The 27,162-nt window shown below is 43.9% G+C and overlaps 1 protein-coding gene across 1 annotated transcript in view; it reads left to right on the top strand.

The window, feature by feature from the left end:
* ANKRD31 (ankyrin repeat domain 31) overlaps positions 1 to 27,162 on the top strand; it is a 131,907-nt gene that overhangs the window by 99,227 nt on the left and 5,518 nt on the right. Inside the window, exons 22-24 of the mRNA XM_050944619.1 lie at positions 3,122 to 4,157; positions 8,813 to 8,953; positions 11,677 to 11,773. Coding sequence (XP_050800576.1) covers positions 3,122 to 4,157; positions 8,813 to 8,953; positions 11,677 to 11,773 — 1,274 coding nt within the window. The remainder of the gene's footprint in view (positions 1 to 3,121; positions 4,158 to 8,812; positions 8,954 to 11,676; positions 11,774 to 27,162) is intronic.

A 27,162-nucleotide genomic window follows, 5' to 3' on the forward strand; every position in this document is an offset into this window, starting at 1 on the left:
GGGAAGAAAAAAATGAAAACAAGCTCTCCTGTGGACACAGTTATATTGGTATAAAATGGCTTACACTGATACAGCTTATTCTGATTCAGGAAATAGAACAAGCTATACAATATAAGATGTTTATAATCTAGAGTTTTTACTGGTATAATTCTTTTGGAAGAAAAAAAATCACACGCAGCCCAATCGAGGGATTTCCAAACCTGTTATTGGCATGAGCCCATTTGAATGAATTGTTTCGTCTCAGGACTCTAGCATGGAGGATACCATTTTTTAGAGCAAAATGGTGTCCTGCACAAAGTATGACCTCACATGCATGGTATGCATGAGGTCACGCTGCATGGAGAACACCATCATGCTCTACAAAATAGCATCCTCCAAACTGCATGTCCATGCGTATGGTACATGCGAGGTCATGCTGTGCAAAGGATGCCATTTTGTAGAGCAAAAGAGCAGCTGAGCACTGAGAACACCACGCTACAAACATAGCTTGCATTGTCTTTCCCCATATAGGGGCCTGCAATCCCTTTGCCCAAATGGTTTGACAGGAACCACGACCTTCAGTTTCTGATGCATTCCCAAATCTGTGCCTCTGGTAATCAGCCTGCTGACAGGAAGCTGTGTTAGACTGGTCCTCCACCCTGGCTGGAAGGCCATAGCCCAGTGCTGTCAAACTGAGACACCTTTCTCTAATTGAAGTCAACCATCTTCCATGATCTGCACTGAGCTCGAATGCCTGAGGCCTCTCTGAGGGGACTCAGGCAGGGGCAAGGCATAGTGGCTTCCTATTCAGTGCACTTCCGCTGCCTCATAGCAGATAAAGAGTGAAACAAAGCAGCAGTATCAGTTCCAGTGGGGCTTGTGGGAGGAAATCAAAGCTGAACTGGCCCCCATAGAGATGCCTAAGGGCCCAGATACCCTGATGGACCTTATCATCCACATATATAATCGGCTAGAGGAATGAAGGGAGAAGAAAAGAAGTTCTCTGCAGCCCTGGTGCCCAGGTACAGTAACATCAGCTTCTGTATCACCTGCTGAACACATGCAAGCAGTTCTGTCTCATCAGCAACTCACATCTGAAGAAAAGAAATGGCCCAGTCAGTGCCACCTGTGACTCTTCTGTGGTGAGCCTGGCAACACCATCTTGGCCTGCCCACTGCAAACACTAAGAAGCTTGGGGACACAAGCCAGCCCTGGAATTGTGGGGGAGAAGACTGGCATGGGTCTTGAGAGAAAAGAACTTCCCTATAACCTATTTCTCACTGAGAGGCACCCTGATGCCTATCCAGGGGCTTCTCATTTGCAGGTTACTATCCAGCTGTGCATCCTAGGGGATTCCCAGTTGATTCTCCTCAGGGCCGGCTCCAGGCCCCAGTGTGCCAAGCGGGTGCTTGGGGCAGCATGTCGCGGGGGGCGCTCTGCCGGTTGCCCGGAGGGCGGCAGGCGGCTCTGGTGGACCTCCCGCAGGCATCCCTGTGGAGGGTCCGCTGGTCCTGTGGCTCTGGTGGACCTCCTGCAGGCGTGCCTGCGGATGCTCCACCGGAGCCGCGGGACCGGCGAGCGGCAGAGCACCCCCCGCGGCGTGCCGCCGTGCTTGGGGCAGTGAAATGGCTAGAGCCGGCCCTGATTCTCCTCCAACAGGCCTTCATTGATTTTGGAGCAGTGGACAATTTCATAGATGCAACTACAGCTTTCAACAAGATAGCTCCGCATGGACAGACCCTCTTGGAAACTAGACTTTATGTTCCTGGGCCCAAACCCAATGTGAGACTCAGTCCCAAGGTCCGATTGGTGGAGTCCCAGAGCAGCTGATTGGCCTGCTAGCCCTTCTTAGGCCAGCAGCAGGAACAGGAATATTTCCAAACAATTGGGCTCCATCCTGGTTTGGATAGTGTGCTTTGTGCTTCCTGCTTCCCCAGCTTGATCTCCTGGCATTTGACCTGACTTGACTTGTGGTTCCTGACCGCCAGTTTGTCTCCTGCTTCTGACCTCCTAGTATCCTGACCTGGCCTGACTCAGGTTCCCGACTCATGATTCTAACCTCCATTTCCTCCTCCCCACACCCACTTCTGACCTCCCGGTGTCCAAATCAGGTTGGTCCTTGACTCCTGGTTCATGACTGTGGATTTTGGATCTGACTAATAGGTCTGGCCACCCATGAGCTGGCTATGACACTCATGGAAATCAGTTGTATATAGAGGATATTATCAAGATATTTTTCACAATTTTAAAAATAATTCCTTTACTTACTTCTACTTATAGTAACCCAGTAGAAGATTGAAATTGAAATCTCTCTTCTTACTGCAATTTTCATTCATTATGTAAGTTTACATGCACACATGCGCGCACACACAATTATCACTTCATAGCAGGTCATGAATTCCGAGCTGCTAATGTCAATTTTGGGGAGCAGAGGTTTGGATAAAGAATATGAAAGCATTTGTTTTACAAAATAACATTTATTAGAAAGATTACACAGTGTCAAATCCTGGCAGACTCTTGCATCTGTGCGGAGCTCTGTGGACTTCAGTATGGTTCCACCCAGGCCCATGAGTTTGCATAGCTCATTGCAGAATCAGGGCCCAAGTGAGGGCTGCAAAAGGCCTGAATGCAATAAACCAGTGTTGTGAGAAGAAGGATCTAGAGGAATACCCAGAAGATTTATATATCCCCTGTGCACTGGCCTCTGGTGATATGAGGGCAGGGAATTGGCCAGTGACTATGTGGATCGAGTTTCTCAATTCCACTCGTAGGGATGCATGATAGGTCAAGATTCTTCACATCCTGCCTCCAGGCTGAGGAGGAAGATTCTGACCTCTATAGGGTTTCTCTGCACACTGTTTATTATGCATAAGGATTAGGATTTGAACCATAAACTGTACAAACAATAAAAAGGTTGTTCAATGTTTGGGCCTCGGCAGAGTCCTGTTAACATATTTCCGTGTCTTTAGAGGTTTTTACACACACACACACACACACACACACACACACACACACACACACACACACACACACACACTCTCTCTCTCTCTCTCTCTCGCTCTCTCTCTCTCTCTCTCTCTCTCTCTCTCTTGTATTTTATGTTCTGAATTAATCTTTTGTTTGTTTGTTTTATTTCCTATAGGGCTTCAGTGGAGTCTTTTAAACAAGGAGCACTGAGGGAACAACTAGTTAAACTTGCTTCTAGGCAAAAGAGTCTTTTGGTTGTGGCACAAAAACAGAAAGAACTAGGCCAAAAAATAAAAGACTATAGGAAAGCAAAGCAAGTGTATTCTAGATGTTCAAAAAAACAAATCCCAAATTCAATTATTTCTCAGGAAAAGGACAACAGAGATGATCTGACTGTTGATGAAATAGTTCATCCTAATGTAGTAACAGTAAGTATAGACCCTGGTGCCAAATTGGCTAATGGAAACCCAGTGGAAATACTTCTCCCTGGAGAAGGTAAATTTTCAGATCAAGAATACAGCCAACATCCAAACAGCTGCTTAGATGAGACAGGAGCAAATGAAGAGGCAAGTACAAGCAAAGAAGTTTCTTCCCATGCTTTGACATATGAAAACAAGGTTAGAGAATATACCTTTGATAAGACATCAAAATCCATAGATACTATAGAAATGGTAACATTGCCGTCAGAACCTATTAGTTGCGTTACTCCAACAAAGTGCTCACAGCAAGAAAAAAATAATTATATAGCAATTGCAGTACAAGGAAGCAAGTCTCCAAATCCCAGTCCAGTAACCAGCATGTTAAATATTTCAGAAGCTGAAAGCTTTGTTATCAATAATAATATCCATCAGCCAATTGCTGATAGTCAACAGGTTCTCACTGGTAAGACTCTGCAGAGATGTGGACATAGGAATGAAGCTTCCCAGAAGCAATCAATAGTGGTGTCAGGATCTGCAGAAATCTCTCCTATTACTCTTCAGCAAAATATCTTCCAAAATAATAGAACCTCATGTAATGCTACAGGTTTGGTCTCATATGTACCTTATCCAGTAAATAGCTGTCAAAATTCTTCACAGTACTCTGATAATCAGGATAGTGAACAACAGCAATTGAACTGCAGAGGAAATAGAAGGAAAAAAAATCGACTGAAAGATCTGCTTGAATTAGGAAAGATTAAGCCAGGAGAAAATGTTCTAGAATTCAAACTGCAGGTAACTGGTTTACCACCAAAATAATGTAAATATTAGAAAATAATGAAAAGAAATAAACCACATAATGTAGGAAATCATAATATCATAGGACTGGAAGGGACCTCTAGACTCAAGGCAGGATTAAATATTATCTAAACCATCCCTAACAGGTGTTTGTCTAACCTGCTCTTAAAAATCTCCAATGATGAAGATTCTGCAGCCTCCCTAGGCAATTTATTACAGTGCTTAGTTACCCTGACAGGAAGTTTTTCCTAATGTCTAAAGTACACTGTCCTTGCTGCAATTTAAGGCCATTGCTGCTTGTCCTATCCTCAGAGGTTAACAAGAACAATTTACCTCCCTTCTCCTTATAACAACCTTTTATGTACTTGAAAACTATTATATTCCCTCTCAGTCTTCTCTTCTCTAGACTAAACACACCCTTTTTTCATTCTTCCCCCATAAGTCATGTTTTCTAGACCTTTAATCATTTTTGATTAAATATTGAACATTATACTGTACCAAAGCAGTTTGAGTATTACATTAATCTGTCAATATCAAAATAAACTCCTGTCTGAACAGCCAACTCTAGTGGCCCACCCCATCCTCTCTATTGATGAAGTTATTCCTCCGTGACCTTTGCTTGGAGACCAGAGCTTGTTGGAAGAAGGCTAAGTAGAGACCTGTTCTCCCCGCCCCCCCACCTCAACTGTATATTTTAAAGTTACAAGGTTTTTTTTATCAGAGGGGTAGCCGTGTTAGTCTGGATCTGTAAAAGCAGCAAAGAATCCTGTGGCACCTTATAGACTAACAGACGTTTTGGAGCATGAGCTTTCTTGGTTGAATACCCACTTCGTCAGAAGGTTTTTTTAAATATCCTTGTAACCTGTCAGACAAAAGACTATTTAAAACATGCAATATTAGAAAAATTGGGACTCCATTAAGAGACGGTTGCCAGTTTTCAGTGCTGAAATATGGTCATCATCAGTGTATCATGGTCATCATCAGCAGGTGTTTGAAATGGAACAGGAGGGATAGTCTGGACTCCTCAAACCTGTAGAGGAAAAAAAAATACTGCTACCTTTTTTTATCAGAGCAGTTATCCAAAATTCAAGTTTTGTTGATAGTTTCTGTTAAGAGAAGAAATTGATGGTAGTCAGGTATTTCTTTAATGCAGCCCTATTTAGTTACAAAGAATGTACATAAAGTCAGATTGCCCTGGACACAATAGGAATTGAACAACAGAAGACAGTTTTCCCTTATTTTTTGTTTTATTTATGGTTCAGTTCCAAGCCTTTTTCCAGCCAGCACTCTACCCTAAAGCACTTTTTTTTAGCTTTTTCTCATGGCCACACTACAAGTGGGACTTCCTTGCTCACTTCCGTGTGTACTTCTGTGGGGTTTTTGCTGCTGCTTCCATACACACAGCTTCAGTGAAGGGCTTGTCTACCCCACGCAGCTTTTCACGACATGGCTGTGTCGACACAGCCTTGTTGCTAAAAGTCAGTGTGTGTAAACGCTCTTTGTTGGCACTGTATCAGCACTTTTGCCGACAAAATACTTCCAGCCCCAAGAGCGGCGTTAGCTTTGTTGGCAGGAGAGTGCAGCATTCACACTGCCACTTGCGCTGGCAAAACTTCTGTCTTTCGTGGGGGGGGGGGGGGTGTCTTTTTTAAGTACCTGTGAAAGACAAACGTTTTGTTGACAACTTCCCAGTGTAGATAAGTCCAAAGTCAGTCTGCCACCCCTGTATTTGTTATGAGATCACCATAAACCCCTTAGACTGCATGGCCCTGCCACTGCCCAGGCTTGCATGTGGTCTATTCATTGGGTGGTGTTTTCCATTCAGCTAACACTGAACAAAAGGGCCTTTAATTATTCCCTCATTTAGCCTAAATGGATGGCAGTTACCACACCTAACAGTGTCAGCAAGGTGGTGTAATTGCCCATATCCCAGCATAATAGTATTTTAATTTAGAAATGTGTTCAAGTGTTTCCTTAATCTCGTTATTCAGTATCTTCAGCACATAATACTGAATTTTTATTTAATATTTACAAATGAGCTTTTAAAACTATTTTCTACCAAGAGTCTTATAAGAAAGCATTTCAGTGGCTGAAATGCCTTCTTCCAAACCATGTAGCAAATAGCAGCATTCAGAATACTGTATATTTAAACAGCTTTTGGTTGCAATTTCTATTATTTAACATTTACTGTCATTGCTAGCAGCAAAATGGAATGGTTTGCTGGTCCTTTAGGCTGCATAATATTTGATTCTGAAAGTTCAGAGGTGGCTTTTAGTTTTTTTATGACTAAATGTGATATTTAGGAGGACACTGTCAAGTTCTTTAGGCCAAAAATATAACACCAAGGGCTTGTCTTCACTACTATGCTAAATCAGCATTGCTGCATCAATGCAGCGGCGATGATGTAGTGCGTCTGGGGAAGGCGCATTATGTCGACGGGAGAGTGCTCTCCTGTCGACGTAATTACTCCACCTCAATGAGAGGTGGAAGCTATGTCAGTGGGAGAGCATCTCCCGCTGACATAGCACATTGTAGACACTGCTTTAAGTTGATGTAAGTTACATCACTCAAGGAAGTGTTTTTTTTCACACCTCTGAGTGATGTAACTTACATCAACTTAATCGGTAGTGCAGACAAGCCCTTAGGGATTGATCCCACTATTAGATAAATGAGCATGTTTGAAACAGCTGAACAGTTTGAAAAATAAGTTATTTCTCTTGTTTCTATGCTAGCTGATGGTGCAAGAGACACAGTAATGTGCTCCCTATATTTAAGAACAAGATCAAGCCCCCGCCTTCAAATATGTGTCCCGTCCCCTCAAGGCCTGCCCATGCTCAGCTTCATCCTCCCCTGAAGTCCCACGCTGCTCCACCCCAGCCCCACGTGGCCCCTTCCCACTCCTGTCTCAGCCCCGAGGTCCCCCTGCCTGCTGCTTCACACCCTTCTCCAGGCCCCGCTGCCAGCCTGCTGCACACTGCTTGCCTCCTCCTCTGCCTCCTCCCTGTGGCCAGCCAGCCAATCACCACTTCCACGCGCCTCTTCACCTCATCCCCCCAGTCCCATGTGGGCAGAGTGGGGATGGAAAGAGGTGGAGTGAGGGTGGGGCCTCAGGGGGAAGGCGACGAGTGGGAGCGAGGCCTTGGGGCAGAGCATGGGCAGGACCATGGCCAAGGTGCCCTTTCAGCGGCGGTGGACCAAAGGCGGCAGGCCGGCTGTTTGATGAGGCTTAGCCTCTCTGGGCTTCTTACACCCGCCGCCTATGGACCCAAGTAGGGGAAGGGTTCCTTGTCTGCACCTGTGGCCCACTGACTCTCTTCCATGGAAGAGCCTCTCTTGATGGAAGAGCCATTTTATGCATCATCATGCTACCTGACATGAAAGTCTCTTAAGTTGGACACAGACCTCCTCTATATTGGGTCACATGTCAACCATCAGTATATGCAATCATTTCCTTTATGGACAAGATTTGTAATATTGCTCCAGAACATGTGATGACCCAGCCTGAAGGATGAAGAACTCAGTTTGCCTGTTGCAGTGTCTCAATACCCTTCTAGTTATGATCTCCAATATTGACCCTAGCCTTTAACACTTGCAACCTGAGGAAGAGAATGTAGCTATTTTAGGTGTAGAAGAGCTGTATTTCTGCACCGTGATGAGAATAGCACTCACTCATCCTATGGGATGCAGTAGATACCATAGGGATTAGTGCTTAGGTCTGTTGCTTTGTGCAGAGGAAAAGCACAAAAAAACTTTCTCCTTTCTCCTTTGTGATTATGGAAAACCACATGGTAGTGAGATGCATTGAGTTTGTGGTACTTACTTAGGGTTTACCTTGGGTTCACAGGGTGCAGTTTTGAACACTGTTCTAACCAGAGATGGGCCCAAGCTGTACAGTTGAGATCTGAAGTCAGGTTTCCTCAAGGTGCTTGGATTTAGTGTGTTCCAATTCAGACACTCTATAAACATAGAGCCAAGTCACAAATTTTGAGGAGATTGCCTCTGGGGAGAGAGGGGATGGAGGGTGGACCAATGTTACATTGTCAAGTCCATCTCTTGTTTAACAGTTTGACCTCATACACATCAGTCAGCCTAACCTTGTTAGAGCACAGTTTAGTTTAAACCTTGCTTAACTATGTTATCTGAACTTAATTTTAAGCCCAGTGTAGATACTGTACTGTCAATAAGCAGTATAAGCCATGCTGCATGTTAACTACACTGTAAATACATAAGCAAAGTTACTTCTTTGCATAGGTGTTTGCAGGATCATACTCTTAGTATTATTAAAGCACCTATACTTATATTCTCGCCTAATTAACATTGCATAGTCTGAAGACCATCAAATTCTCTATTTTTTTTAAATTATCAAGCTTAATATTTGTGCAGATAGTGATTTGGATAGTGTTTGTGTTGGCTTTTTAAAGTTGCTCATACAATGAAATTTATCTCAGTTTACAACTGAAATATTTATTTATTTCTATTTAAGATTGTGGTATGAGTTGCTGCATAAAAACCTTAGAATAAAGAAAAGATGCAAAATAGCTAGCTGCAACTTTTCAGTTCATATGAACTTTTAGAATTTTGCTTAAATTTAAAGGATATTAATTTTAATTTGTCAATTTAATTGTAATTTTTTTCTTAATTTTCATTGTTAGGACTTCAGCCATAAAGTCACTCTTTTGGAAGATGGTAAAATCAGAACGAGCGACAATAGAACTTATGGAAATCCAGTTCAATGGGTTAAGGCACTATTAGGAAATGACATTTCTGTGAGCTGGAAGTATGTGTGGAATAAGGTAGGCTCACTGTTATTTCAAAAAAATCGCTTAAAAGCTATTGTATTCTTTTGTAGAACGATACCCATGTCACTTTTAGATACACGCTACTAGCTCTGTGATCAGATGGCTAGTGTGAAAGTTCTAAGTCATAAAGCACCAGACATCTGAGAAGTCCCCCAAGATCTGCCAGCACTTTTGCAGCATTTATCCCAGCTCATATGGACACTTGAACAACTTTGTCCATCTTTTAACCCCCTGCATCCTTTTGAAAGTTGCATTTTCTTTCGTCAAGATGCCACTCACTACAAAGTGGATATTGCAATTTTTCTCAGCACCCTTGGATAGTAGATTCACTGCACAGCTGCAACCGGGTGAATGAGAGGCCAGTGCTGCTTGCTTGAGCAGCACACCCAAGCTATTGGCCCTGTGGCCTGCTTCTATGTGGATGTTGTATCCAGTTGCATAAATGAGGCTCTGAGCATCATCTAGCCTCTGGTCTCTGGGGACTTCAAAGCATTTTTGTAGTGTTTAGCCTTTGGCTGCTGTCAGTGCATTCACGTTTCAGGCCTATTTGATCTCTTTAAAGGTGCTAAGATTTTTTTAAAATTGGGCTTGTGCCTTTATTTCTGTAAGATAAAGGAGGCTTGAAGAAGATGTTTTTACCTTATATATGTGAAGTCTGTTACTCCGTGTTTTTTCTGGAGGGTAACTCAGAACATGTCTATAGTGAGCTCTAACTCCTTTATTAAAAGGGGTAAGGATAAAGTTTAGTTAAATGGGTGTTAACAAATGTAACTTTAGTGCTCTCGTGGCCAAAATGGAGTCTGCTCTGCAGGCAGCTCTGACCAAGAGAAGGCACATGCAGGAATGCAGCAGGGAAAGTCCCTTCCATCCCAGGGACACCTGTTCCAAACCCACCAGAGTGAACACATACACACCAGAACAGAACAATGAATATAGGAAAGATAAATATTTATTTGCAGAGGGATGAGAGGAGAAAAACAACAGGGGGAAATATAAGAGGTGTGGTAAAACAGGGTTGCATTCAACACAAGGCCTGACAGACCCAGCTGTACCACAGTCTGAAAGGGCAGACACCAGCAGTGTATCTGCACACAGAGTTCAGGAGTCCTGGGAAAAGTTCCAGTCCAATGGTAAGTCTTGGGTGCTCCTGGTCATAGGCACAGAGTTTCTAATCTCCCAGCTCAGCCCAGACCCTGTCCCCACTCCACTCCTTCCCCCAATAACCCACCCCGCCCTGCTTCTTCCCACCTCTGCTCCGCCCCCTCTTCCCGCCGCTTCCCTGCCCAGTTCTGCCCTCTCCCTCAAGCACGCTGCGCTCTTGCTTCTCCTCCTACCCCCCCGTGCTGATCAGTGGGGGCTGCTGGCAGGCAGGAAGCACTGGGGGGAAGGGGCAGGTGCTGATATCGGGGCTGCTGGTGGGTCCTCACCACCCACCATTTTTTTCCTCTGGGTGCTCCAGCCCCGTAGCACCCACGGAGTTGGCACCTATGCTCCTGGTTGTCTTCGGTGCCAGTAAACTTACCCCAACAAACCGCTCCGGTGCCCTCTTCTGTCACTCTCTGCAAAGCCACACAGAGTTACAACCTCCTCATTTAACTAGCTAACACCTTGTCTCCTTATTCCCAATGCAAAGTCACAAGCCCAGTACTCACGGCTCCAGACTGCTCTGGGCAGCAGTGACACTGGGTCCAGCTCTGGTTTATCCTTCTCGGGAGATTTCTCCCTGGCACAGTGCTCCCCCGGACCCTATCCTGGGGTGTCCCCGGTTGGCCTATCTGTCCATAGGTGTCAACTCTGTGGGTTCTCCAAGCTCCCTCCTGCCCGTGGTGGCTCTGTTGATCAACTCCTTCCCCTCCCAGCACCTCGCACCTGCCATGATCAACTGTTCTGTGGCATGCAGGAGGCCCTGGGAGTGAGGGGATGGGGCGTGCTCGAGGAAGTGAGTGAAAGAGGCGGGGCGAGGGTGGAGAGGGGGTGGGAAGATGCAGAGTAGGTGTGGAGGGTTGGAGTAGGGGCGGGGCCTTTGGCTGCACACCCCCTGGGACAATTGGAAGCGCCTGTGTCTCGGTCCCTCTCAGGCTTTGGGCAGGTTCTTGGCTCCTTCACTCTATAAGGGCCTGCTTGGAGCTCCAGACACACACACACTCTCTCTCAGCAGTTGCCATGTTTACCATTTGTACTTGCTTCTGTGGTAGATTTAGTGCATTTTGTGTCAAGTTAAAGAGTCAGTGCTCCCTCAGCATTGACTCTTTAACTTTCCTACACCAATGCATCTTTCCTGTGACCATTTTAGAGCCCAGGGAGTAGTGCTAAGGAAGAGCAAAAGAAAAGTGCTTGGGTCCTGAGGAAACAAGTAACTTCTCAGAAGCAAAGTAGATACAACCTTTTCCCAGTCACAAAATGATTTTATGTGAGATTTGAACTCATGTCCCCTGGCTAGTAGACTCTCAATGGATCTAATGTTCAAAATTAGACATCTTCAAGTGCAGATGCAAAAATTGCATTTCATGTAACATACCTAATTTTTGCATGCATTATCTATACAAATTGTGTATTCAAGATATGTTCTTGCAGTAAGTAACAGCATGTACCAAATTAGACCCATAATTGCATACACCTAATTTTGAAAGAAACCTGATATTTTTTACTCTTATTATTAAAGAAAATACTACATAAATAAAATAACCAGTAACTTATATAGATTTATTTATATACAGGTCACATACCTTGGAACAGAGCTGTCAAAAATTCTTGTTGAAGAAGCATGTATTCCCAATGAACCAGAATTACCAGCACAACAAAAACAGCCTTCCGGTATGTACAGAATAAAACCTTATTTCCACTTTGGCTGGAAGTAGCAGAAAATGGTTTCTGAAGTGCTCAAGCTTCCACAGTTCACTCACTCCTTACTGATTTGGTTCAGAAATTGCCCTCATTACCTTAGACTTGAAAAAATTCTTTCAAAATTTGATCTGTGTGGTAAAAGAAATATTCCCTTCTCCCCTTACACAGTGCAGTGTGCTGGAAGAGTAATTTTGAATGCCTTGGGTACCAAATAAAACTATTTAAAATATAGAAAAACAAAAGTCTTACTAATCATTGTAATTGTTTATTGTGCTAGGTATGCAAACCGTGCTTTTCAAACAGAAGAAATAAACTGCTTAAGTGGAGACCTCTAGAAATGCTCAAAAGACAAATTATTTTCCTGAATGTTTCTCTCTCTAACAATATACAAGAACAAACAATAACAAAAAGTATATTAATTCAGACATCCACAAAGGGACTTAGGCATGGTGACATTAAGCATTGCCACACCTAACTTTTAGGAACCTAGAAAGTCACAGGAACAGCACTGTGATCCACAAAGCCTCAGTTGAGCAGTACATTAAATGGGGGGAGATATGCACCTTACAATTTATTCCACAAAAGTCAGCATGCTAGGCAGGGAGCTGCATAAGGTGGTCAATCGGAGATGACAATCAGAGGGGTGTATCCTAAGCTCTGCCCCTTTCACAGAGATAAGCGCCTAAGTCCAGGCTGCAGAGAGATGCCTTCTTCTGCTAGCGATCTACAAACCAAGAGAAGATAGGCGCTCTTTCTCATAAATTGCATGCAGAGCCTGATCTAGTGGATATGCTCAGAGGGCATCGAACTCCACACAAAACAGCTGGAGGAGGAGGAGAAATACCTCCATTATGACCATTAGCTCAGTAGGATGCTCACTTAAGATGTGGAAGATCACCAGTGTGTCCCCCCTCTACTTGATGAGAAGGGGTTTGAACAGGGTTCTACCACCAATAACCACTGGGCTAAAGATTATAAGGCATGTCCTCCTCCTCTTCCAGTGGATTTGTGCGGAGTTAGGAACACGTTTTTTTTTCTAGTGAAGACAAGGGCCTTACACATTACCTTTGACTTTGCCATAGCTGGGGATCAGGTTCAAAATTTGTGGTGAACTGTTGACTTCAGTGGATTGCATGAATGTAAGTGAGAGCAGAATTTCCCCCACTATATGTAATACTGTGTATTTCTGTTTTCCTTTAACCAAATCATGGAGTCCTTATATAGCTTATACTCATCTCTTTTTCTGACAAAATTTACATAGCAACTAATGGAATTTTACCAAAGAAAGACTGTGTAAAAATTAATGTCCAGTCCTGCAATTGACTCAGCTGCTGTTAACGTGACTGTATGGGGGAACAGAGGTCTGCCCATGCTCTACAAGTAACAGGATCTCACACTAAATTGAGGATTTTAGGATTTGTTCCTGTGTTTAAATGTAAACCATAATGACTTCAGTGGGTCTCCACGTGGGTGTAGGGGTTTGGTAACTTTTTAAATTGCAGGACTGAGACTTTGCTGTCCTGCTACTCCAAACCTCCTACCCCAATGGCAGTGACTTTTTCAACCCACAAGGAAATAATTTTCTACTTTAAAATGCATCTCCAAAGCAGGATACATTCAGTTTGTTTGAATACATTTGTTTAGTTCTCTAATCTCATCTCTGTAATTATAGTCATTATGCTCATAATTATCTCCACTTAGTTCACTAAGAGAACCAAATTAAATCAAATATCTTCACTCAGTCCTCATGATGAATCATTATTTCATAGGATGCACTAAATAATGTATCAGTTTGTAGAAAAAAATTGTCTTAATCTTTTTCGCTACCAAGGATGCATTTTGTAACATTGGACCCAGGCAGTCACACATGGTGCCACTTCAGACATGGTACTACCCCCACCTTTCAGCACACTGGGAGTCTGTGAAGCAGACAGCATGCAGCAAAAAATTCCACTGTTTACACAAATGGAGAAAACAGGAATACTGCCATCCCTTGAAGTAGAAGCTGTGGAAGTACCACCTGTGTCCAGAGAATTAAGAAGTAAGACTTTTTATTTAGCAGTGGCTAGGAAGCCTTGTGGAAAGGAGAAGGAGAACTGATGAAGTAGAAGAGAAGGAGGGAAGAAGGGAACTGGCTCATCAACTGTCCAATAGCATTTTTATCTGATGAGCTCTGTCCACCTTTCTTGCCTGTCATAGTCTGAGAACCACTGGCTCAAAACCTCAGAGAACACTTTCACTTTTGTCAGCCTGGGGCGAGACTCAAAGAAACAAATTTGCCTCCACTATTCCACAGCTCAAAAAAAAAATGAACTCAAACTAGCTATGGGAATAAAGGGAAACAAGAAGACTTTTTATCAATACATTCGAAGCAAGAGGAAGACTAAGGACAGGGTAGGCCCACTGCTCAATGAGGAGGGGGTACAGTAACGGGAGACTTGGAAATGGCAGAGATGCTTAATGACTTCTTTGTTTCGGTCTTCACTGAGAAGTCTGAAGGAATGTCTAGTATAGTGAATGCTTACGGGAAGAGGGTAGATTTAGAAGAGAAAATAAGCAAAGAGCAAGTAATAAATCACTTAGAAAAGTTAGATGCCTGCAAGTCACCAGGGCCTGATGAAATGCATCCTAGAATACTGAAGGAGTTAATAGAAGAGGTATCTGAGCCTCTAGCTATTATCTTTGGGAAATCATGGGAGACGGGGGAGATTCCAGAAGACTGGAAGGGGGCAAATATAGTGCCCATCTATAAAAAGGGAAATAAAAACAACCCAGGAAACTACAGACCAGTTAGTTTAACTTCTGTGCCAGGGAAGATAATGGAGCAGGTAATCAAAGAAATCATCTGCAAACACTTGGAAGGTGGTAAGGTGATAGGGAATAGCCAGCATGGATTTGTAAAGAACAAATCATGTCAAACTAATCTGATAACATTCTTTGATAGGATAACGAGCCTTGTGGATAAGGGAGAAGCGGTGGATGTGATATATCTAGACTTCAGTAAGGCATTTGATACAGTCTCGCATGATATTCTTATAGATAAGCTAGGAAAGTACAATTTAGATGGGGCTACTATAAGGTGGGTGCATAACTGGCTGGATAACCGTACTCAGAGAGTAGTTGTTAATGGCTCCCAATCCTGCTGGAAAGGTATAACAAGTGGGGTTCCGCAGGGTTCTGTTTTGGGACCGGTTCTGTTCAATATCTTCATCAACGATTTAGATGTTGGCATAGAAAGTACGCTTATTAAGTTTGCAGATGATACCAAACTGGGAGGGATTGCAACTGCTTTGGAGGACAGGGTCAAAATTCAAAATGATCTGGACAAGTTGGAGAAATGGTCTGAGGTAAACAGGATGAAGTTCAATAAAGATAAATGCAAAGTGCTCCACTTAGGAAGGAACAATCAGTTTCACACATACAGAATGGGAGGAGACTGTCTAGGAAGGAGTATGGCAGAAAGAGATCTAGGGGTCATAGTGGACCACAAGCTTAATATGAGTCAACAGTGTGATACTGTTGCAAAAAAAGCAAACGTGATTCTGGGATGCATTAACAGGTGTGTTGTAAACAAGACACAAGAAGTCATTCTTCCGCTTTACTCTGCGCTGGTTAGGCCTCAACTGGAGTATTGTGTCCAGTTCTGGGCACCGCATTTCAAGAAAGATGTGGAGAAATTGGAGAGGGTCCAGAGAAGAGCAACAAGAATGATTAAAGGTCTTGAGAACATGACCTATGAAGGAAGGCTGAAGGAATTGGGTTTGTTTAGTTTGGAAAAGAGAAGACTGAGAGGGGACATGATAGCAGTTTTCAGGTATCTAAAAGGGTGTCATCAGGAGGAGGGAGAAAACTTGTTCACCTTAGCCTCCAATGATAGAACAAGAAGCAATGGGCTTAAACTGCAGCAAGGGAGATTTAGGTTGGACATTAGGAAAAAGTTCCTAACTGTCAGGGTAGTTAAACACTGGAATAGATTGCCTAGGGAAGTTGTGGAATCTCCATCTCTGGAGATATTTAAGAGTAGGTTAGATAAATGTCTATCAGGGATGGTCTAGACAGTATTTGGTCCTGCCATGAGGGCAGGGGACTGGACTCGATGACCTCTCGAGGTCCCTTCCAGTCCTAGAGTCTATGAGTCTATGAGTCTGCTATCTGCAGCTGCTGAAACCACTACTGTGCATCAGATGGGGCCATTACCTTTCAAATCCCTGATCACTGTTGTCTATCTTTATTGAGAGAAGTTATTTAGTTTCTCCATAAAAACATATGGAAATGTGAGGAAATTAAAGTTTTAAAATCAATTAAAAAGTGGCTTGCAAGAAGGATTTTAGAGAAGATTACTTATGTTAATAATTTTGTTGGCTGTAGCCCACTCTTCTCCATTCTGTAGTAATAGATGAGAGCAGTATTACTGTATTATTTATTCTTCTTTGAGTGCTTGCTCATGTACATTCCATATTAGATGTGTGTGCTCGTTTTTCCCTCAGCAGTATCCATAGGGGACTGGCTTTGGTGCCCTTTGGAGCGGCTGCCGGCTCCCCCCACCCTCAGTTCCTTCTTGCCACCAGTGACAGTGCTGGAACATCTGCTGCTTCTGCTAGCATTGATTCCTTCTCTGTTTTTGCTAAATTTGAAATCCTGTAAAATAGTTATACATCGTTAGTAGTTTTCTTAGTTACCCTTAGTAGTAGTTCTCCAGCTGTCATGGAAGGTCATGTTCCTGGTGGTGGCGATGTTGGCGAGACGGGTCTCTGAAATTAAAGCCTTGACCTCAGAACCTCCATACACAGTCTTCTACAAAGATAAGATTCAACTGCAGCCCCAGCCAGCCTTCCTGCTAAAGTTGGTCTTCATCTTCCATATTAACCAGGACATTTTCCTCTCGGTGTTCTGTCCCAAACCGCACAAGTCCAGTGAGGAGAGGCGTCTTTACACCCTGGACATCCGGCGGGCCTTGGCTTTCTACTTAGAATGTACCAAGCCTTTCTGAAAATTGACTCAACTCTTCATCACTACAGCAGGTAAGGTCACCTGGTGTCCTTGCAGAGGATTTCCAATGGGATTATCTTATGCATAAGGACCTCTTATGACTTGATTGGAGTTCCGCCGCCACTGATTGTCAGAGCCCACTCAACAAGAAATCAAGTGTCTTTGGCAGCCTTCCTGGAGCACATCCCTATCCAGGACATCTGTAAAGCCACAACGTGGTCCTCTGTTCACATGTTTACTGCTCATTATGCCATCACTCAGCAGACCAGAGACGACACTGGGTTCGACAGAGCTGTGATGCAATCTTCACATTCGTGAACGCCTACCCACCTCCAGGGGTACTCCTTTGGAGTCACCTAATATGGAATGGACATGAACAAGCACTTGAAGAAGAAAAGACTGCTACCTTTTCTGTAACTAGTGTTCTTCGAGATGTGTTGCTCATGTCCATTCCACAACCCGCCCTCCTTCCCCACTGTTGGAGTTTCTGGCAAGAAGGAACTGAGGGTGCGAGGAGCCAGTGGTGCCCCTTGTGCTGCGCCACTCCAGAAGACGCCAGAGCTGGTTCCATACGGATACTGCTGAGGGAAAAACTTCTGGCACCGGTGCATGTGGCAAGTACAAACACCTAATATGGAATGGACATGAGCAACACATCTCAAAGAACACCAGTTACGGAAAAGGTAACTGTCTTCTACTACACCAACCAAGAAGCAAGGAAGCAAAAAACTAAATCAGGGCCAATATATAAATGCCTCCTTACTAACCTCTTCTCCAGTAAGAAACTATCCAAGCAACATAATACCTCAAATAGTGAGACTATAGGGAAGTCTACACTACAGTGCTACATAAGTGCAGCTATAGCACATCTGGGTGAAGATGCTCTATGCCAAGTTTGTTTGTCTGGAGAAGGCAAAACTGAGAGGGGATGTGATAACAGTTTTCAAGTACATAAAAGGTTGTTACAAGGAAGAGGGAGAAAAATTGTTCTCCTTAGCTTCTCAGGATAAGCAAGAAGCAATGGGCTTAATTTGCAGCAAGGACAGTTTAGGATGGAAATTAGGAAAAACCTCCTAACTGTCTGGGTAGTTAGGCAGTGGAATAAATTGCCTAGGGAAGTTGTGGAATCTCCATCATTGGAGGTTTTTAAGAGCAAGTTAGATAAACACCTGTCAGGGATAGTCTAGATCAGAGGTGGGCAAACTATGGCCCGCGGGCCACATCCGGCCTGCAGGACCCTCCTGCCCGGCCCCTGAGGTCCTGGCCTGGGAGGCTACCCCTGACCCCTCCCCTGCTGCTCCCCCTCCACAGCCTGACCCAGTGCTCTGTGCTGCCCGGTGGCAATGGCATGTCTGGCTCCAGCTGGACAGCACAGCTGTAGCGCAGCCAGCCACCGGTGCTCCAGGCAGCGCGGTAGGGGGGCAGGGAGCGGGAGAGTTGGGAATAGAGGGCAGGGGAGTTCGGGGTGGTGGTCAGAGGGTGGGGGGGCGGATAGAGCTCAGGGTGGTCAGAGTGTGGGGAACGGGTTGAATGAGGGCAGGGGTCCCGGGGGGCAGTCAGGAATTAGAGGAAGGGTTGGATGGGGCAGTCAGGGGCAGGGGTTCCAGAAGCAGTCAGGGGACAGGGAGAAGGGATGGTTGGATGGGGTAGTCAGGAAGGAGGGGGAATTGGATGAGGTGGCAAGGGGCAGTCAGGGGCAGGGGTTCCAAGGGCAGTCAGGGGACAGGGAGAAGGGATGGTTGGATGGGGCAGTGGTCCCAGGGGGCAGTCAGGAAGGGAGAGGGGTTGGATGGGGTGGCAAGGGGCAGTCAGGGGCAGGGGTTCCGGGGGCAGTCAGGGAACAGGGAGAAGGGGTGGTTGCATGGGGCAAGGGTCCCAGGGGTGGCAGTCAAGAATGGGGGGGGGTGGATAAGCCGGCGGAGGGTCAGTCAGGGGAAGGGGTTCTGGGGGTGGTCAGGGGACAGGGAGTAGGGGGGTGGATGGGACAGTGGTCCCGGGGGGGACTGTTAGGGAACGGGGGGGTTGGATGGGGCAGGAGTCCCAGAGGGGGGAGCAGATAAGGTGTCGGGGCCAGGCCATAACCCCCTCCCCTAACTGGCCCTCCATACAATTTCCAAAACCAGATGCAGCCCTCAGGCCAAATAGTCTGCACGCCCTAGTCTAGATAATACTTAGTCCTGCCATGAGTGCAGAGGACTGGACTAGATGTCCTTTCAAGGTCCCTTACAATCCTACGGTTCTGTGATTCCTGAGGGACTCCACCAACTGACACCTTTCACATCAGCTGGTTCCCCCTGCCTCACTTTCATCAGTGGGGACAGGCAGGCGGTATTCCCAGCAAGTCAAACCTGGCTTGATTTTGGCTGAGAGAAGAGAAGACTAACACAAACAGCAATACTGTAAGTAAAATTCCTTTGTGTACATCCCTCTTTTCCTGTTGTACTTAGCAAGGACAATAACTGACAGTGAATATGGTTAAGATGCAAACCTCAAGAGGAAGTGGCCTTACCTACTGTTTTACTTGGAGCACTTTCTGGCAAAAGAAGAGTAAGACAGAACCATTTGGTAATGTGAAATGAAAGTGTGTAGGGATGACCTAAAGACCATTTTACAAATTTCATTAGTAGTTGCCTGAGCTATCTGTGCACAAGACATATTTATTTTTATTGGTGAATGTCTCTTTACAAATCTGGAACAAAGAGTCTTAGTCACGGCTCCTGTAGATCTTGTTGCATGACTATGAGCTGTTGGCTTTCCTTTCGAACAGTAGATTTTTCTTGCACTTTAATTTAATTTATAGCCCATCTCTTCCCTATTCCTTCCAGTCTACTCATCAATCTGCCCTTAAAGCTTCAAGAACTTTAGAATTAAACAGATTTTTTGTTTTTTATACATTTACCCCAGACCACCCCTTAAATCTTGTTTCTAATCCTCTGCCTTCCTTAATAAAATCCATATTAGTTTAAATTTAATATTTTAGAGAACTGTCATATGATTGTTTTATTACATTCCAGTATGTGTGTATACTATATGTTTTACACACATGTGTACACACTGGAGAATAGAAATAAAATAATCCGAAATAAAATGTTTAATAACAATTTTAACATGTGGTTAGAAACTGCAACCCACTGGTGATACTGAACAAATACTCTACTGTGAATTCTTCAAAATACAGCGTATTGCCTTTTTATAAATGTAACCATTTTGCCCCTCTGAGTTGGCAGCAACAAGGGCCAGGTTCAGTATCCAGGGGTTCCATTTCAATAACACAATGCATAACTGACTCGAGCCCCCACCCAGTGACCTGGGACACTTACATACCACACCCCCCGGGCGCCTCTAGGAGGCAATACTTCCCTTCTCGCAAGCACGGAGTCTGAGTGTAGCAAAATCCTTTTAATAAAGGAAGGAAACAATGCGGCATCCCAGTGGAGAAACACCACAAACAGGATTATAACACAAACCATAAGCAAAAACCCACCTCCAAGTACTTTTGGCAATGTCCTTTCCCCCTTGGGGTCTTAAGCCCAATCACCCCAAAGTCCAACAACCCAAAAGTCTCTGGTCAGTACCACCCCAGAATTCAAAAGTTTATCTGCAGAGTTTTACCCCCCCAGCCTGGGTGGAAATGGGGGGGGGAGTCCACACAAGGTGTTAAGGGGCACCTTACGTGGGCCAGGGCCAACTGCTCCGCCCCTCCGTGGAGTTCTGCTGCAGCCTTCACCATGACCAGCTCCACTACACCAGCTGTGCTGCTCCTCCAGCTGTCCCTGCAAACCGCTTCACTCTGCTCATGGGCTCTGTTCCATGGGCTGTTCCAACATGCTGCAAACTGCTTCGCTCTGCTAGCCGCTTAACAATAGGTCTTCAGGCTCCCCCACTAGTTAACACAGCACTCAGTGATTCCAGCTCTTAGTAGGGGAGCCCTGGTGCTGGTGCACCATTAGCCCAACATGAATTCAGCTCAGCAGTCTCTAGATGGATCCTAATGGAATCAAAATTAGCTCTACTCTTTAACAGTGGAGAAAAGAGGATATGCAGTTGGTGTTCCAAGCCCTCAAAAGGGGCCCATACCACTAGGTACACACACCAATCCCCAACCTCTCTCAGTTCACTGGGTTTTGGAACCCATGTCCCTTGTCTAGCAAGTGTCACTTAATTTCTATTGAGACATCGCTGTCATAAAGCAGTCTTGTAGTTCCTCATTCACATAATTCACATATTTATCCTGCCCCAATAACAAAGAAATTGGGGATCCCAGAGCTGTCAAAATAACCATCCCAGGTTGCCTTGGGCTATGCTGGGCGTGCCCATGCAAATATCTGAGATTTCACATTTCCTGAAATTCTTTCCGCACTTCCCATAATTCACCACCAGATGTCAGGGTAGAGCTCATCCTGACTTTGCTTACATAAAGAATACTTCGGGATAGATTAGGTGATGGAGGATTAAATAATTTGATATTTCAATGAAATGAAGAACATAATCTGGATTTAGATCTGAGAGACTGGAAGTCCATCTGGACAGCTACACAAAAATATCTGTGTGCACTAAGAACATGTAATTGGGCATGATATATTTTTATCATCAAATTTAAATAGATCCATTTTACTGTTGTCAATCTAGCATATAGTCCTTTATGTAGCCAGGTGTATGAATTCCCTGTCTGGCATATATGTTTATGGTTGTCATGCCTCCATTTCTTAAATCTTTTTAAGATCAGATTACATCTATACTTGAGGAAGATATCGGGTTTCAGATCTCAGTGGATCCTGTTTTTTACCCATTAGGTCATTATAATGTTGCTGGATTATCAATATAGATTTTGAAGTTCAAAAACAGGAGTGATCATATTGCTAAATAATTTAAACATCAGAATACATAATCAGTCCAAAGATACTGAGGGACAATGAGTAATTCAGGAAGTATCATTTAACACAGAGAAGATGTTAGTGGCTGCATTTATGTATCTAATGAAGATAGGAAAAGACAGAAAACAAAGTTCAACAATTATTGCATATGATTGTGGTGTTGGTGAATATTTTGAAATATACTGCATTTCTGTCAAATTAACAATCACTTAGGGAGTGTCCATAGGATATAGCTATCCATCATTAACCAACCCCAATTTTCAGACATGTAGAGACAGAAACGGGCGGCTCTGTTTTTTGCCAACCCAAGCACGGCAGTCAGGCAGCCTTTGGCAGTGTTTCTGCGGGAGGTCTGCCGGTCACGCAGATTCGGTGACAGTTCAGCAGGTGATCTGCCGGTCCTGCACCTTCACCGTATCCACTGCCGAATTGCTGCCGAAACCGCAGGACTGGCAGACCTCCCACAGAAATGCCATCAAAGGCTGCCTGACTGCCACCCTCACAGCGACCGGCAGGCTGCCCCCTGTGGCTTGCCACCTCAGGCACGGGCTTGCTGCGCTGGTCCCTGGAGCCGCCCCTGGACAGAAAGAAAGATTTACCAGTAATTGCTGTTCTCCAAAAGTATAGCCTCAGCAGATCCACATTATATTCCCTGCTCTGTAAGCCAAGGAAACCTTTCAAAGTAGTGAATTGGTAAGGTGCACACAAGTAACCCTTGAAGCCAATGTTATGTAATGTAGGACATAAATTCCAGACCCCTAAGCATCTATTAGTTGCTCTCTACCTCCAAACACTTATTTTATATTTCCAAAGTAGACTGGATCTGCTGATGCAATATATTCAGAAAGGAACAGTTACTAGTAAACAAACTTTTTCTCCTTCATGACATTGCTTTTGCAGGTCCTCACTTTAGGGCAAAGGTTCTCAAACTGGGGGGTAGAGATCCCTCAGGGGGTCATGAGGTTATTACATGGGAGGGTCGCGAGCTGTCAGCCTCCACCTCAAACTCCGCTATGCCTCCAGCATTTATAATGGTGTTAAATACATTAAAAAGTGTTTTTCATTTATTAGAGGGGTCACACTCGGAGGCTTGCTATGTGAAAAGGGTAACCAGTACAAAAGTTTGAGAACCACTGCATAAGGAGACCAACAAACAGTGACAATCCTTAGGAATGCAGAGGAGTGCTACTGTTTAAATAGGGCGTGAAGTACTACTTTCTCAAATCAGATGTCCTATCTGACATCATCAATCAAATAATGTTTTGCAAAAGTATTAATTGAATTCCAAGTTGTCACTATACAAATGTCAGTTAAGAGCACCTGACAGATAAGCTGCAGAGGCTCTTATCCTTTGACATGTAGAGACTCTGGTGATCAGTGTCTTATAAATGAGAGAGAGAACCACTCAGAGATTGATTAGGTATCAGAAGGTGCTTTAAGTCTTTCTGGTACAACACTAGCTATGCATAAGATGTCTGGAGTTTAATCTGAACTGAAATACCTTGACCTTTCTTTTCCCCTCCTCCCCCTCCAAAATGATACACAAAACTTTTTGGAACTCCTAAAGGCTTTGTCCTGTGAAAGTAGTAATTAATAACTTTATTTTAACATCCAACATATATAACCTGGTTTCACCTGGTAGATCACGAGATTTTGGAAAAGTACTTAGTACAGTGGATTCTTGGGAAGAGTCACAAGGCAATTGGGAAACAATCTCTGCAGGCCTGGATCTCTTAGAAGACAAACAGCTAGACCTTAAGGAGGCCTGCTGTGTCCTTCCTCTAGATCAAGGTGTGATGTGTTCATTCACAGAAACCCCCTTAAGACTGTCACTAGATGTGCTGGGATACCACTGAGAACAAACCCCCCTGCCAGAGAAGGCTTCCCTCCACTCCTGTCTTGCTGAACAGACGACACTCCAGTCAACTACAGCAAAGACCAAGAGGTTGGGCCACACCCTCCTACAGTTCACTGAAACTGAGATCCACTCAGCTCAGGGGTTTCTTAGTTAACAGAGACTTTCCCAGGACCCAGTATTCAGTCTTTCTGGGAGCCTAAACACCAAATAAATCTGTTTTACTCTATATAAAGCTTATACTGGGTAAACTTATAAATTGTCCGCCCTCTATAACACTGATAGAGAGATATGCACAGCTGTTCACTCCCCCAGGTATTAATTACTTACTCTGGGTCAATTAATAAGCAAAAGTGATTTTATTAAGTATAAAAAGTAGGATTTAAGTGGTAATAACAGACAGAACAAAGTAAGTTACCAAGCAAAATAAAACGAAAACACGCAAGTCTAAGCCTAATACATAAAGAAACTGATTACAGATGAAATCTCACCGCTAGAGGTGTTCCAATAAGCTTCTTTCACAGACTGGACTCCTTCCTAGTCTGGGTCCAGCAATCACTCACACCCTCGTAGTTACTGTCCTTTGTTCCAGTTTCTTTCAGGCATCTCTTGGGGGTGGAAACCCCTTTGTTCTCCTGTGCAAAATCATACCAAAAAGATGGAGTTTGTAGCCACCTGGACAAGTCACATGTCCATGAATGATTCAGCTTTTTAAAGGCCAATGCTATTGTTTATATGTTAGTTTGAACGTTCCCAGGAAAGCTCAGATGTGGATTGGCATCTCCCAAAGTCCATTGTCAATTAATTGTTTCCTGATTGGGCACTTACTAAGAATAGTCCTTTCTCAAGAAGCTGACCAAATGAGGCAACTTAGAATCAAACACATTGAGAAATAAGTACAGCCAATATTCATTACTTCAATTACAAAGATGATACACACATACAGACAGCATAAACATAACCAGCAAACTACAGCCTTTCCATAGACACCCCACTTGACCTCCTCTCTACAAGACCTGGTGCAACCATAGGACCCTGGTTGCAACAATGATCTATATGGTCACAGTTCATGTCAATAACATCACACAAGGATCCTCCGTTACCGATCTATCTGTCTGTCAAGGTAGAGCCTTCAGACTGCAGAATCCATAGGGAGGAAAGTGCTGTTGGAATGCAGAACCACAACAGGGTACAAACCAGGCTGAGACAGATGGACCAAAAAATTTAGAACCAGATGATTTGTCAGGGCCAGGCTGTGGGCAGCCTGTGTGCACTGGTCTGCTGCTAAATTGCAGTTGGGAGATAAGTAGCGGGGTCTGGAGTGAGGGGGGTCAGAATGCCAGGGAGTCAGGGTCAGGTACCAAGTTGCAGGCAATAGGCAGATAGCAGGATCAGGGTGGAGATGGCTCAGGATACTAAGACATTAGGGTCAGCCACCAGGTTATAGACAGAGATCAAATAACAAAGTCGAGGATGAACCAGGATCAGAAGGCAGACTCTAGAGTGGAAGCAGGCAGGCAATCTGTGATGTTGCTCAGACAACTCCCCATGGTGGCTTCCTGGTTTAAATACTAGCCAGCCCTCAGCCAATCAGTGGGATGTGGGAGAGCACCATGTAGACCCTGCAAGATGGTTCGTATTGCCAGCCCTAGCTTCACAGGGTCTTCTAGCAGGAAGCCAGCCTAAGCATTCAGTGGTGACGCAGAAGCATCACCAGCTCAGAACCCTCACTGTCTCAGCTTCTAGGCTTACAAATTTGTATGTGATTGTTCAGCATTTTCCAAAGGCTGCCCTTCCTGCAGCCCCCATTGGCCTGGAGAGGCGAACCGTGGCCATGAGCCGCGATTAGCCTAACCTGTGGACGCAGCAGGTAAACAAACTGGCCGGGCCTGCCAGGAGCTGAACAAGCTGCAGCCCTAGTTTGAGAACCACTGCTTTAGAGGATTCAACAGCACAACCTACTGAAGAAGAGGCCAAAGACTTGTAACTTAGACCTTAGGCATCTCCCACAAGAGAGCCTCAGTTAGGTCCAGGAGCACTCAGGTCTTCTGCCATAAAAAAGGTCTCACATCAGTTACTCCTCTTGGGACTGTATTATTATAGAGTGTTATTTTGTAGTGCCAAAAGGATATCAGGTGCTTCAGAAAATGTAGAAAGATACAGGCTTTACCTAAAAGATCTTAGTCTAAATTTTAAATATGAGTGAACATAGGAGGTAATATATAGTAGGAAGAAGGCAAAAGAACAAGTTTTTAGAGAAGAAGGATGGTCTTGTGGTTAGTGTACTGGACTAAAATGCAAGAGATCTGGGTTTTATCCCTGGCTTTGCCACAAATGTCCTGTGTGACCTTGGGCATGTCACTTAAACTTGATGTGCCTCCATTTATCATCTGTAAAATTGGGATAATAATCCTTCCCCTACCTTATGGAAATGTTGAGGTTAGATTTTAATGTTTGTAAGCTGGTCATATATTTAAGTGATAAACGTACAGGATAGCATAAAATCCTATTACAAATAAATTACAGAAGTACAAGAGTAATATTTTGTTAGCTGTGTGCACAACTTTTCAGTTTAGTCAATTTTTAAATTAAATATATGAATATAAAAAAATAAGAATAGATATTTTTGACTTGCAAGTTGTGGGCATCATGCAAAAGTTGAATTTTCAGTAAGGATTTAAATGAGCAGAGAATGGTGGCTCTGTTTACAGAAGAAAAAGCTTTTTGAGTAACCCTCATTCAATTACTGGAGATACTGATCTGAAATGGACATTTTTGTATTGCAAATGAAAATAAAATGAAAATAAAACTTCAAACATACTAAGAATGGTTTAAACCCTATAAACTAATCATATATAAACTCATAGCTGTAGACAAAGATGGAAAAGATATTAGTGAGCAGGATGGAAAAAATCTTAGGAGGCGGAATGATATTTCCCTGATTTATATAGAAGGGTCATTCTGATATTAGTGTGAACTACAATGAGTCTTTACAATATGAGCCATGAAAGTTGTGAATTACCCTATAGTGGGAAGGTGGGGCCATGGGGCAGAGAACAGGACAGGATGGGTAGTGAATGCTGTAAAGCAGATACAGCCCCCACCTCCACCATGCCCTATATACACACCGCAAATGCGCTGTGGTGTATACTTCACTGACAAACAGCAAGTTGCTCTTTGAAAGCCACCCATCTTCCCTCCCTGCTCCTATGTGGCTCCCAATGTAGATGGCAGAAGGCTCAGGCAGCTGCCCACCAATCCAAGCTTCTCCTCTCTGCTATATTAGTTTGGAATGTGTGTATTACAGGCTTACTTTTTTTTTTTTGTTAATTGTTGACTGTAAATTAATTTCCAAAATGATCGCAATGAGACGAAAGAGAGTAGTGACTCAGCTCAATTATCCACTCAGCTCAAGCTGGATTTATTAAGGAGAGAATGGTGGCATTTAATTTACAAAATCTGTATCCGATAGTGTGGGACTTTAGTGTGAGTTTGACCACGAAGCACTCAAAGTCATTAACTGCTGAAGAAAATTCTTTCAATACGGCCACTTAAATCTATCTTTATACTTTTAGAAGGTTTGACTTTAGAAATGCTTTTCTAAAAGGGGCTAGAACACTGTACTCAGTTTCTACAGTAGC

Source organism: Gopherus flavomarginatus, chromosome 3, assembly GCF_025201925.1.
Source record: "Gopherus flavomarginatus isolate rGopFla2 chromosome 3, rGopFla2.mat.asm, whole genome shotgun sequence".
NCBI classification, from domain to species: domain Eukaryota; kingdom Metazoa; phylum Chordata; order Testudines; family Testudinidae; genus Gopherus; species Gopherus flavomarginatus.